Genomic DNA, 14,236 nt, shown 5'->3' on the forward strand with positions numbered 1-14,236 from the left:
ACTGCCCTCCAGCCTTGGAGGCAGAGCAGACTCCATCTCAAACAAAAAAAAAAAAAAAAAAGAAAAAAAAAAGAAAAAAAAAAAGAAAATACTTAAAATACTTGTATGACACCATAATGATTGCTACATGTCATTATGCATTAATCAAACCCATAGAATGTATACCACCAGAAGTGAACCCTAATGTACACTGTGGGCTTTAGCTGATAATGGTGTGTCAATGCAAGCTCCTCATAAATGTATCACTCTGGAGGGATATGTTAATAGTAGGGGAGGCTGTGTATGTGTAGGGGCTGGGGATATAAGGGAAGTCTCTGTATATATGTGCTCAATTTGTTCAAATTTGCTGTGAGCCCAAAAGTTTCCTAATAAATACAGCCTTACTTTGAAGAAAGAAGCAGGTCCGACTGGAATCTGTCATGGTTTAGATGTGGGGAAGTGGGGAACAGAGCCTGAGGCGAAGTGGCCCCAAGTTGCGGGTATAGGCATTTATTTTCTGCCACTTGTGACACTATCTTCTGTCTCCACTGTGCAAGCACAGATACTTTTGTAAAAGCCAGAAAATTACTGACAATTATCTTAATATGTGAGCTCCTCCAAAGTACAGGCTAGATTATATAAATCACAGAGAAAATTGAGACAGAAAAACAAACAAACGACCCTTCATTTGTCAGTTCCATGCTGTCACTTTAAACATTAAAAAACTAGGACCCCAACAGGATTTTTCCTGGTTAATACAATTAGTGCCTGGGCTGGGATCAGAAGGTGGAGAAGCCAAGGGCTGTTGATTCATATTTCAACAGAGCTAATACCACTTCCTGGGGCTGGCTGTGCTTGTTTACGGACTGTCTTCGTGTTAGTAAGTCTGGGTCTGTGGGACTTAAGATGTGTTACTTAACTTTCTTGAAGGGGAAAGAGCACCTGTCAAGTCCATTGTCCCAGGGAGAGTTGCCTTTCTGACCTTGGTCTCTGCACCTGTAAAACGACCTTGGCAATATCTACTGTCCCTACTGCAGAGGACTTTGAAGAGAATGAAGTATGACAGTGTGTTGGAAGTCCTGTGAAACTAATCTGGAAGTGAGATTGTGATTGGTTGACTCAGGCTCTGAGAGTCCCAGGGCACTGTTTCTGGTCCAGATTTTGTTACTAAGGAGGAGAGTGCCTGGACAGGTAACTCAAGAGGGAGGCAATTCATGTTTCTGGTCTTTCTCATCTGTCCAGTGAGGTATCTGGAAGAGACAACCCCCTCTGTCCCTTCCTTGTCTAACACTGAATGATGCTATACACCAAAAACTACAAAGGGATTATTGTTTACTTGCAGTACTAAATTCTGTTTTGCCACTCCTTTATTCCCCCCTCTAAGGTAGAAAAGTGCTATAATGTAGGTCCTTGTTGCGCATATTAAATCACAGCTCCAGCCAGATCATGCCTCTGTTAGAGATAATTCTTACACAGAGGTCAGCAATAGCCTTTTTGCAACCAAATTACCATTTGTCCAAGTGGATCAGAATCCTGGAGCTAGGAAAGTGGGAAGAGCAGCTGCAAATGGGTAGGAATCTACACTATTTAAAACAATATCAAGCTTTCTTTTGGAAAGAATTTTAGACACACAGGAAGTTGCAAAGATAGTACAGCAAACTCCCATGTAGGCACCCTCGATGGTTCTATCTTAATAATTATTAAACAATGTTTAATTTTTTTTTTTTTTTTTGAGATGGAGTCTCGCTCTGTCTTCCAGGCTGGAGTGCAGTGGCCGGATCTCAGCTCACTGCAAGCTCCGCCTCCCGGGTTCACACCATTCTCCTGCCTCAGCCTCCCCAGTATCTGGGACTACAGGCACCTGCCACCACGCCCGGCTAGTTTTTATGTATTTTTTAGTAGAGACGAGGTTTCACCGTGTTAGCCAGGATGGTCTCAGTCTCCTGACCTCGTGATCTGCCCGTCTCAGCTTCCCAAAGTGCTGGGATTACAGGTTTGAGCCACCGCGCCCAGTAACAATTGTTTAATTTTAAGTAATTGAAATAATTATTGAATAATTAAATAACAATGGGATAATATTAAAACCAAATAGGTGACATTGGTGCAATGTATGAGTATAGTTCCACGTCGTTTTTCCCATGTATCTAGATGTGCGTAACCACTACTGCAATCAAGATACATGGAATGTTAATTTTATGTGTCAACTTGGCTGGCCACAGGGTCTGGATATGTGGTCAAATATTATTCTGGATGTTCCTATGAGGTTGTTTTTGAATGAGATTGACATTTAAATTGGTGGACTTTGGGTAAAGCAAATTGGCCCACCTGTGTGGGTAGATCTTATCCAATCAGCAGAAGATGTGACTAGAACTGGGGGCTGATGTCCCCCAAACAAGAGGACATTCTGACAGCAGATGGCTGGCCTTGACTTACACTGTATCAGCAATTCCCCAGGTCTCGCCTGACAGTCTGAGCTGCAGATTCTAGACTTGTCAGCCTCCATAATGTTATGAGCCTTCTCCTTAATATAAATCAGTCCATCTATCTATCTATGTATCTATGTATCTATCTATGTATCTATCTATGTATTTATGTATCTATTTATCTGTCTCTATCCATCATCATCTATCTCTATGTATCTTTGTATTATCCATCTATGTATCTATCAATCATCTATCTGTATGTATCTATGTATCTATATATCACCTATCTATGTATCTGTCTATGTATCTATCATCTATCTATCGCTATGTATTTGTGTATCTATTTATCACCTATCTATCTGGATCTATGTATCTATATATCATTTATCTATCTATGCATCTATCTATGTATTTATCTATGTACCTAGCTATGTATCTATCTGTTTATACACAGATCTATGTATGTATGTATGTATCTATCCATCTATCTACCATGTATCCATGTATCTACTTGTCATCTATGTATGTATATATGTATGTGTCTATCTGTGTATATATGTATGTATGTATCTATCTGTGTATTTATCTATGTATATCTCTCTCATTAGTTCTTTTTGTCTGGAGGACTATGACTACTACAGCACAGAATTAAGGAACTTGTCCTTTGACCAGCAGTAGAGGCGATTGTCAGACACTCTGAAGTTTGAGCAGCCCTGTCCCCAATAAACACTACTTCCAGCAGGATGACCAATGAATGAATCGAAAGTTCTGGTGGTCACTGCTACATAACACAGCAGTCCCTTTGGACAGTGGAGAGAGAAGCATGTCCTAATGGCCCCAGATATTAGGAAACTTTCCATCCCCTGCCAGCTTCATTGCTTGGAGTGTAAAGCGTGCTTCTCACACTTTGACAGGTGCAGCGGGGCAGGAACCTGAAAGTTTGCATCTCCATTGAGCTCCTAGGTAAGACCGGTGCTTCCGGCCTGCAGAACACACTTCTTGGCATCAGATGCCCCTGAACTGGACCCCTAGCCCTGATCCCTACTGGTTCTGGGATTCTGGGAACATTGCTCAACTTAGTCGAGCCTCAACTGCACTATTTACAAATTGGGAGTAATGAGGACTGGTTTACACACATGCTGTGAGAGTCAGTGACATCGTGCTGTGGAGTGCCTAGCACAGGTCTGGTACACAGTTATCACTCACTGGGTATTTTTCTTATTCTCTTTCTTCCTATCCCCAAATGGGGATGACCTGCGCATGGGAGAATACCAAAAGGTTAGTTTGAACACACACAAAAAGAACAAGACCTTCAGGACTGCCATCCCAGTTTGGAGTCTGTTTTCTCCCAGTTTTCCCCTTCTTGAATTAAGAGGTTAGACCTTGCCCAGGCTGCATTGATTCTGGTTGGCCCAGTCATTTTTGCTTTGGAAACTGTGTTTTATCATTTTCCATGGGTCCACACTGACCTTTGATATATAACTGCTTGATAAATGAGTGTTCTTAGGGAATCATTCCCTAAAAAAGGGCAGCTTCACCTTATTCCCCATCGTCTTGGAGACTGGGATCCCAGAGCCCATCTCAGAATAATCCTTCTGACCATGCACTTTTCCCCAGGGGAGAAAGGTCTCAAAATGCAATTTATTGTAAAACACACAGTGGTTACAGAGCTACCACAGTCAATGATATTCCTTTTATTACCACTCAGATGAGAACAGAAAATGACATTGGGAAGCAGTGAACTCACCAGAAGGGCAGAGAAAGTCATTAAATTCAACATGCATCATATTTCATAATCAGAACCCCACAGTCAGCGCTGACACCACCGAATGAGTTTGTTGCAGCCATGATAATATAAAACCCACTGCGTCTCCTTCCCCTCGCTCTCTCTTTCTGGACCCTAGCTAGGGCCAGGCCATTAATCACTGTAGGCAGGGGATGGTGCAGACCACTGCACTCTGGATTGCATAAATTGCAAATACATCAGTATTAGTGGAGAACACTGTCTTTAGTTTATCTTTGTTTGGAGCACTGGCTTCTGAAGGGCTGGGATGTTATTACAGCTAAACCATCTAATTAGAGCCCCTCATGGCTTATGTGAGAAGGATTAAGAGGAAGCCCTTTCTTCAGGGAGTGAAGCCTGCAGGAAGAGGTTGTGGGGTTGCTGATGGAGTCTCCTAGTTGATATCTCAAGTGGTATATGGGAGTGAATGGGCACTCCTGTGGGCCCAGAGTGGGCCACCAGAAATACCTGGACAGACATCAGGTTTATCTTAGCGTTTTAGTTTGATTTTGCATTCTATGTTATAGAGTGTATGTTGTTTAATTCATACTTTTCTTTCTTTCTTTCTTTCTTTTTTTTTTTTTTTGAGATGGAGTCTTGCTCTGTCACCCAGGCTGGAGTGCAATGGCTCAGTCTCAGCTCATTGCAACCTCTGCCTCCCAGGTTCAAGCGATTCTCCTGCCTCAGCCTCCTGAGGAGCTGGGATTACAGGTGCCTGCCACCATGCCTGGCTAACTTTTGTATTTTTAGTAAAGACAAAAATGGGTTTCGCCATGTTGGCCAGGCTGGTGTTGAACTCCTGACCTCAGGTCATCCTCCCGCCTCAGCCTCCTAAAGTGCTGGGATTACAGCATGAGCCACCACACCCGACCAACACTTTTAAAATAGTGTTTTGAAGTGAAGCATGGTGGCTCACACCTGTAATTCCTGCATTTTGAGAGGCTGAGGTGGAAGGATTGTTTGAACCCAGGAGTTCATGACCAGCCTGAGCAATACAGTGAGACCCCGTCTCTACAGACAATTTTTAAAAAATTAGATGGGTGTGGTGGCACACACCTGCGGTCTCAGCTACTCAGGACGCTGAGGTAGGAGGATTGCTTGAGCCCAAGAGGTCCAGGCTGCAGTGAGATCGCACCACTGCACTCCAGCCTGGAGACAAAGATCCTGTCTCAAAAAATAATAATAATAAAAATAAAAAATAAAGAAATCCAAGGACATGTGACAAGAATAACCTGAGGTTTCTTGAGTCCAGGGTATGTACTTAATGAGTAACTTTTCTACAGGATAAAATCTTATACTTGATTCGATCATACGAGAACCCGCAGGATCGAACCCTTTTGTTGACTTCTAATCTTAGCACACAAACCCAGCAATTCCTACTTCCATCACACTGAATCTTTAGATCAACCTTGTCCAACCCGCGGCCCATGGGCTGCCTGTGGCCCAAGATAGCTTTGAATGTGGCCCAACGCAAATTCATAAACTTTCTTAAAATATTATGAGATTATTTTTGCAATTTTTTTTTTAGCTCGTCAGCTATTGTTAGTGTTAGTGTATTTTATGTGTGGCCCAAGACAGACCTTCTTCTTCAAATGTGGCCCAGGGAAGGCAAAAGATTGAACACCCTAGCAGGATCTTCTCTGTCTCCACTGACCCAAATCTCTCTCGCCTCTTTAAATACACACTGCCGGCTTCTCTCTGCTGTTATGGAACATATCACAATGAATTCAAAGTTCTTGGTGTATCCCTTTCTCTATGATGATAGGGTCACCACAGTTTTTAAATGGAAGGGTTAGGATATAAAATCAAGTAATCCTCATCCCCCCAAAAGACACCTTACTTATAATTCAAGAGGTGCTTTAAAAGATGTTGCAGTTAATATACAAAGCCAGTCCAGGAAGAGAAATGCAATAACCAAAATCAGATCGTTAGCGAAACAGTAAAAGGCTGAACTGATGTGGCAGAAAATCAAATTAGCCAAATAAAAGTCAGAATCAAGAAAAAGACACTGTATAAAAAATTAATAGAAAAATAATGCAAAGTAATGAACATAGGAGAGAGCATGTGGAACTCTAACCCACCACTGAAGGCAGGATAAAAAGGGGAGAAGATAAAGGAATGGTGCAGAATTAGTAACCAAGGGTATAAGCAAAGAATGATCCATAGTTTAAAAAAAAAAAGAAAATTTAAAAATGTTTACTCAACTCCAGGTAAAACTAATAAGCAGAGAGCATTACCAAGATACAGTTTTTAACTTTGTTCTTTTAATTCAAAGACATAATTTAAACTAATTGGAGGTTTACTTTAGTGGGGAATAAAGATAAAACTTTGCTGGGCATGGTGGCTCATGCCTGTAATCCCAGCACTTTGGGAGGCAGAGGCGGGAGGATCATTTGAGGTCATGAGTTCAAGACCAGCCTGGCCAACATGGTGAAACCCCATCTCTACTAAAAATACAAAAATTAGCCAGGCATGGTGGCAGGTGCCTGTAATCCCAGCTACTAGGGAGGCTGAGGCAGGAGAATTGCTTGAACCTGGGAGGTGGAGGTTGCAGTGAGCCAAGATTGTGCCACTGCACTCCAGCCTGATTTTATTATTATTTTTTTGAGATCGAGTCTTGCTCTGTCACCCAGGCTGGAATGCAGTGGCATGATCCTAGCTCACTGCAACCCCTGCTTCCCGGGTTCAAGCCATTCTCCTGCCTCAGCCTCCCAAGTAGCTGGAATTACAGGTGCCCACCACCACCCCTGGCTAATTTTTGTATTTTTAGTAGAGATGGGGTTTCACCATGTTGGCCAGGCTGGTCTCAAACCCCTGACCTCAGGTGATCCGCCCACCTTGGCCTCCCAAAGTGCTGGGATTACAGGCGTGAGCCACCACACCCAGCCTCAGATTTATATATCAAGGTAGCAAAATTCAGTCTATGAGTTTATCATTTCTTTCATCCCCAAATTTAAACTGTTGAAGCCAAAATAAAAATGTAGAGATGAATCTCTAAATTCAACTGTTTTACTTGACAAGCAGGAATTGTCATTTGAGGGATACACACAGACAAGGTGGCCTTTGGTATGTCTGAAGAACAAAGAGGAGATTGGAGATTTTATTTAAAAAAAAAAAAAAAAGGAAAAACAGGCCGGGCACAGTGACTCACGCTTGTAATCCCAGCACTTTGGGAGGCTGAGGTGGGTGGATCACCTAATCCCATTTCTACTGAAAATACAAAAATTAGTCAGACATGGTGGCGGCAACCTGTAATCCCAGCTAGCAGGAGGCTGAGGCAGGAGAATGACTGGAACCCGGGAGGCAGAGGCTACAGTGAGCCAAGATCGCGCCCCTGCACTCCAGCCTGGGTTACAGAGCGAGAGAGATTGCATCTCAAACAAAACAAAACAACAACGACAACAACGAAAGGAAAATGTTGTGCATTGTCTTTAAAGAAAGTTCCTTGGCACCACTGAGTTTTGGGGAGCTGGCAAGCTCTGATGAGTGAGTGACAGTGGTGGCCGAGACCAGTCGTAGAATCTCAGTGGGCTGTTTCAGTAGCTATTAGATAAATAGGGTTTCAGGTGACAGCAGGCAGTTTCTGCAGCCAGGCTTGCGGAGAATTACATTCTCAGAGCAATGTTACGAACCCCGAGCGCTTTCTACCCTGGTCTCTCTATTCTGTTTTCATTGAGTATGACAAGAATGACCCAATTTGTATGATCACCTTTAACAAAACTAAACGAAAGAGATGTAACGTCATAAATGTTAACCATTTGTGTATTATATGCCTTAGTAACATTTTTTCCCCCAAATTCTGGCTCTTGAGTTTGTATCTTTCCCAGGAATTTCTAATTCTTATATAGGAAAATGTCTCAGTCTTTTCCTTTGTGATATTTGATTTTTGTGCCAGGTTCTAGAAGGTGTTGCCTATACCGAGAATACATAGCAATATTATGTTACCTTTTTAAGTTATTTTTAATACTTAACCTTTAATCTACCCAGAATGGCCAGGTGCAGTGGCTCACACTTGTAATCCCAGCACTTGGGACGCTGAGGAGGACGGATCACTTGAGGTCAGGAGTCCGAGACCAGCCTGGCCAACATGGCAAAACACCGTCTGTAATAAAAATACAAAAAAAATCATCCGGGCATAGTGCCTGTAATCCCAGGCTGAGGCACGAGAGTCACTTGAACCTGGGAGGCAGAGGTTGTAGTGAGCCGAGATTGTACCACTGCACTGCAACCTGGAGGACAGAGTGGGACTCCATCTCAAAACAAAAAAAAAAAAAAAGAAAAAAAAAATCTACCCAGAATATATATATACATATTTGTGTGTGTGTGTGTATGTTTGTGTGTGTGTGAGATATATGGGGGAGGTTTAGATAATTTTTAAATGCCCCCAAATTATTTGTTGAGTAATCTTTTCAGTGTATAGGTCTATCTATAAGCTCTCCAGTATAGGCTACTGGTCTGTCGGTTCTTAAGCCACCACTCACCTACTTAATTATTTGTAGCTTTTAGGATAGGTCAATAACTGAAGAGGAATTCCTGATTGATTAGTCTCCATTTTTGAACTTTTCTTCAGTTTTTTAGATTGATTTTCAAACTAACTGACAAAGTTTCCAAAAAGTGTTTGGTTGGAAAGTTCATGGAAATTGCATTGAATATATGGTACCAAATGACACGAACCAGTGATGCTTCCCAGTACTGAAGAAACAAGCTGGGGACCAGGCACTGTGGCTCATGCCTGTCAGCCCAGCACTTTGGGAGACTGAGGTGGGCAGATAACTTGAGGTCAGGAGTTTGAGACCAGCCTGGCCAACATGGTGAAACCCCATCTCCACTGAAAATACAAAAATTAGCTGGGTGTGGTGGCGGGTGCCTGCAATCCCAGCTACTCGGGAGGCAGAGGCACGAGAACTGCTTGAACCCGGGAGGCAGAGGTTGCAGTGAACTGAGATCGCGTCACTGCACTTCAGCCTGGGCGACAGAGCTAAACTCAGTCTCAAAAAAAAAAAAGCTGGGAAATTTCTAAAATATTGCTTTCTTCCTAGGTAAAGTTAATAAATAAAAAACATCCAACTGTTAAACTTTGGGGAAGAAATTTCCAGAGGGAGGGGGTAGAGAATAAGTGCCCCACTCCACCGTCAATTCCAAAAGTCACTGACTGACATGTTCTCGAGTGATCAGGATATGACCCAGGCTGCTGTATCCAGCCAGGCTGTCATTCATGTAAGAGAACTGCACAAAGACGTCCCTAGATCCAAACACTGACATTTTTCTTTTTTTTTCACTGCAAGCCGTTTCTGCTTAAAGTCCTGGAGGCTATGACTCAGAACACCCTCTACTAGATAGCAGTGAGAATTCTTGAAAAGGAATGTTACTTTTGAAAATGACAAGCGATAGCAAGTAAAACCAAGTAACCATTAGAGAGAGAAGTCACTTGGAATACCAAGGATGTGTTTGTGTGTTGGAGGCCGAAAGAATGATGGTCGCGATCAACTCAGTACACTACTGGAAGCTATATGAGTAAGCAGCAAACTGTTTCTCACGAATGCAGAATGTTGGCAGACCGACAAACTGCGTCTGCCACCCTGAAGGAATGCTGAGGAAAGTCACGCCCCCAAGTGCAGTGTTTCTTGTAGTTAGGCGCATCTGAAGCCTGTTAGTAATAATATGAACTTGTGATCAATTAAGCAGCTGACCAATCGTTACCTCCTCCTCCCTGCTCTTTCTACTCAATAAATACGAAGGGCTGAAGAAGCTCGGGGCTGCTGCCTTTGCTCACTAGAAGCAGGGAGCCCTCTTCTTCCCCTGGCCCCTTCCTTTAAAATAGTTTCTTTGGTCTTAAGTTTTCATTTTACATTTGTCTTTTCGTTCAGTCTCGTAATGACAGTCTCAAGCAGTGACAGTAGTAACTGCCCTAGTGATGGTCTCAAGTAGTAGCTGTGGCAGTCAGCCATATACATCTCTGTGTGTGCATGTGTGTGTGCGTGTGTGTGTGCGTGTGTGTGTGTGTGTGTGTGGTGTCTGAAGAGAGCAGCCTATATATTCAGAAATACATAGCAATATTATGTTACCTTTTTAGGTTATTTTTAATACTTAACCTTTAATCTACCCAAAATGACTGGGTGCGGTGGCTCACACCTGTAATTCTAGCACTTTGGGAGGCTGAGGTGGGCGGATCACTTGAGGTCAGGAGTTTGAGACCAGCCTGGCTAATGTGGCAAAACCCCGTCTCTACTAAAAATACAAAAATAATTGTATTAGGAGAGTGGATGCGAAGTATAGTTCCTGCTGTCGTTGTTAGAAAAAAGTTAAAGGCCCAAAGTCTATAAAGTCAATTAACAATTTTTCCCTTTTATTTAGGGGAAAATGCTCTGCTTAGAATGATAATAATGTGAGTTTAACTGTCATATTTCCTCTCTGTCAATTAGTAAGTTGGCATTCTGGTTTCATACCAGAATTGAGGCTTCATACTCAATCTCTGAGTTTGGTTATACACTGACACCCCTTCTTCAAATATAATAAGTTCTGTTCAGCTGCAGAGGTTAGGGTCTTGTCAATCATGGTTGAAAAATGTGTGAGCAAATAAACAGATGTTCTTCTAGAAAAATGAGGGTGTTTGAGACAGACCCTCAATGAACATATGAAAACCTTTATAAATTTTTTTATTTGTGAAAATATAGTAATATTGATCAGTAACTAAGAATAGTATTAATAACATTTTAGCAATATATAGTAACAACTAGATGCCTTTATACATTTTTTTCTTTATGAAAGTAAAATAATAAAGATTGATCAGTAACTAGGAAGAATATTGATAACATTTTAATACTATATAGTAACAATGAGATACTGCATTTTTCATTTCTCATCTCTGTAGAAGCCTTTCAGGACATACTCTTTTTTTTTTTCTTTGAGACAGAGTCTCTCTTTGTCACCCACGCTGGAGTGCAGTGGTGCAATCTCTGCTCACTGCAACCTCTGCCTCCTGAGTTAAAGCAATTCTCCTGCCTCAGTCTCCCGAGTAGCTGGAACTGCAGGTGCCCACCACCACGCCCGGCTAATTTTTTGTATTTTTAGTAGAGATGGTATTTTGCCATGTTGGCCAGGCTGGTCTCGATCTACTGACCTTGTGATCCGCCCGCTTCGGCCTCCCAAAGTGCTGAGATTACAGGTGTGGGATTACCGGCCACGACATACTCTTTGTGTCAGTTCATTTCATTTCAAATCATATCAGTTATTTCCTCAAAATTCATTTATTGAGTCTGCAAGTGCAAACCAAGCTTTCAAATAATACAATGCAAGGGACATTAGAACAACCATTAGGTGAATTATATTTACATTATTAAATATTTTTCTTTTTGATGACTAAGGGAAAAGGCTGATAATGCTGGACTCCTCATGATGCAAGTCTGTGCAGGCAAGACAGGCCGCCGATAAATGACAACAGTGACAGAAACTTTAACCACAAAATCCATCGCTCTCACATGTGCTGGCTCTGTGCTACTAAGCACTCATGTGCATTATATGCTTTCATCCTCAATAAGACACATTAAAGCTGGTTTTTGTTTGTTTGTTTGTTTTGAGATGGAATCTCGCTCTGTCGCCCAAACTGGAATGCAGTGATGCGATCTCGGCCCACTGCAACCTCCGCCTCCTGGGTTCAAGCAATTCTCCTGCCTCAGCCTCCTGAGTAGCTGGGATTACAGGTGCACTACCAGGCCCAGCTAACTTTTGTATTTTTAGTAGAGATGGAGTTTCACCATATTGGCCAGGCTGGTCTCGAACTCCTGACCTCAGGTGATCCACCTGCCTCGGCCTCTCAATGTGCTGGGATTACAGACATGAGCCACCATGCCCGGCCAAATATATTTTAAGTTGTGCCTAAAGATTTCTTCATACATAGGGAACTATAACTTAACTGTACATGTTACACCGTCACCTACTCCTGTGCCAATCACCAAGTTTCAGCCAATCAAAGGCGGCCAACTCTTCAAACCCTATTCAAATAAGGCAAACGCCAAGTTGTAACAAATCCAGCTGTTTCCGTACCTCACTTTCGGTTTTTTTTTTTTAGGTCACATTCCTTTTTTTATTCATAAATCTTTCAGCTAATGGCTCTGCCAGAGATTCTCTAAACCTATTGTGGTTCAAGGGCTCCCCAGTTCATGAACTATTGTTTGCTCAATTAAACCCTGTAACATTTGATTTGCCTGAAGTTTTTCTTTCAACAAAATCCAAATAATTATTAAAACGTGAACTGAATGCAGGTTGAGCATTCCACTGGAGCATTATAGATTTCCAATTTGGGGGTTTGAGATGCTAAACCAGTAAGTTGAATGCAAATATTCCAAAATCTGAACATATTCGAAATCCAAAATCTTCTGGTTCCAAGAACTTTGGGTAAGAGGTATTTAAATATAGTAATTGCTGTTCAGCTGCAGAGGTTAGAGTCTTGTCAATCATGGTAAAAAAAAAAAAAAATGTGTAATCAAATAAATATGGCCGGGCATGGTGGCTCATTCTTGTAATCCTAGCATTTTGGGAGGCCAAGGCAGGTGGATCACCTGAGGTCAGGAGTTTGAGACCAGCCTGGTCAACATGGTGAAACCCTTTCTCTACTAAAAATAAAAAAAAAAATTAGCTAAGCATAATAGTGCATGCCTGTAATCCTAGCTGCTTGGGAGACTGAGATGGGAGAATTGCTTGAACCTGGGAGGCAGAGGCTGCAGTAAATCGAGATTGTGCCACTGCACTCCAGCCTGAGTGATACAGTGAAATGCCGTCTCAAAAAAATAAAAAATAAAAAACCCCAAAAAGCAAATAAACATATGTCCTGTATTCAACCTGTATTATGTTAGAATATTTCTTCCACCATCCACACCTTATGAGAACTCAAAAAGAAGTCAGTCACTTTTCTCTTTCATGTTCAGAAACAAATTAGCAACAATCAATCTATTTCACAGAATATTTGCAAAGATAGTTTCCTGAACTCATGCATGATACTCAAAAGAAAACACACACACACACACACACACACACACACACACACACACACACACACACACACACACAGGACTCAAAGCAAAACAAAATAAATAAATAACAGGTGCCGGCCTAATCACAAGCACACTCGATAGGGTAAGTCTCCCATTCTTGAGTACTGGCTCCTACAATTAAAATGCTTGTATTAAGTTGAGCATGGTGGCTCACCCCTGTAATCCCAGTACTTTGGGAGGCCAAGGTGAGTGGATCACCTGAGGTCAGGAGTTTGAGACCAGCCTGGTCAATATGGTGAAACCCCTTCTCTACTAAAAATATAAAAATCCACTGGGTGTTGTGGCTTGCGCCTGTAATCCTAGCTACTTGGGAGGCTGAGGCAGGAGAACTGCTTGAACCTGGGAGGCAGAGGTTGCAGTGAGCTGAGGTCATGCCACTGAACTCCAGCCTGGGTGACAGAGTGAGATTCTGTCTCAAAAATAAATAAATAAATAAAATAAAAAAATAATAAAATGCTAGTATTAGTCCATTCTTGCGTTGCTCTAAAGAAATACCCAAGATTAGGTAATTTATAAAGAGAAGAGGTTTAATTGGCTCATGGTTCTGCAGGCTGTACAGGGAGCATCGCGGCTTCTGCTTCTAGGGAGGCCTCAGGAAGCTTCCAATCATGGCAGAAGGCAAAGGAGGAGTAAAGTGTCTTACATGGTGGGAGCGGGAGAGGGAGAGAGAGTGAGGAGGTGCTACACGCTTTTAAATAATCAGATCTCATGAGAATTCACTTACCGTCAGGGATGAGTCACTCACCAAGAGGGATGGGATAAACCATTCACAAAGGACCACCCCCATGATCGAATTGTCTCCCACCAGGGACCCTCCTCCATCATGGAGGATGACAATTCCACATGAGATGTGGTGGGGACACAGATCCAAACCATATCCATGCTCTTAGAAAGAAGCTAACTTGGACTGCAGGCCTGACATTAGACATGTGTGAGTAGAACAGAAAACTAGACAATAGATGCCATATTTTCATGTCAAGAGCAGAACAGCAGGCAGGTGA

The 14,236-nt window shown here is 42.2% G+C and overlaps 1 protein-coding gene across 1 annotated transcript in view; it reads right to left on the reverse strand.

Annotated features, from left to right (window-relative positions):
* LOC144340189 (uncharacterized) overlaps positions 1-14,022 on the reverse strand; it is a 58,216-nt gene extending 44,194 nt beyond the window's left edge. The window contains 1 exon segment of the mRNA XM_077998163.1: positions 13,960-14,022. Within this exon segment, the coding sequence (XP_077854289.1) occupies positions 13,960-14,022 (63 nt within the window).
* Positions 14,023-14,236: the final 214 nt, after the last annotated feature.

The sequence above is a fragment of the Macaca mulatta genome, chromosome 3, assembly GCF_049350105.2.
Source record: "Macaca mulatta isolate MMU2019108-1 chromosome 3, T2T-MMU8v2.0, whole genome shotgun sequence".
Classification (NCBI taxonomy): Eukaryota; Metazoa; Chordata; class Mammalia; order Primates; family Cercopithecidae; genus Macaca; species Macaca mulatta.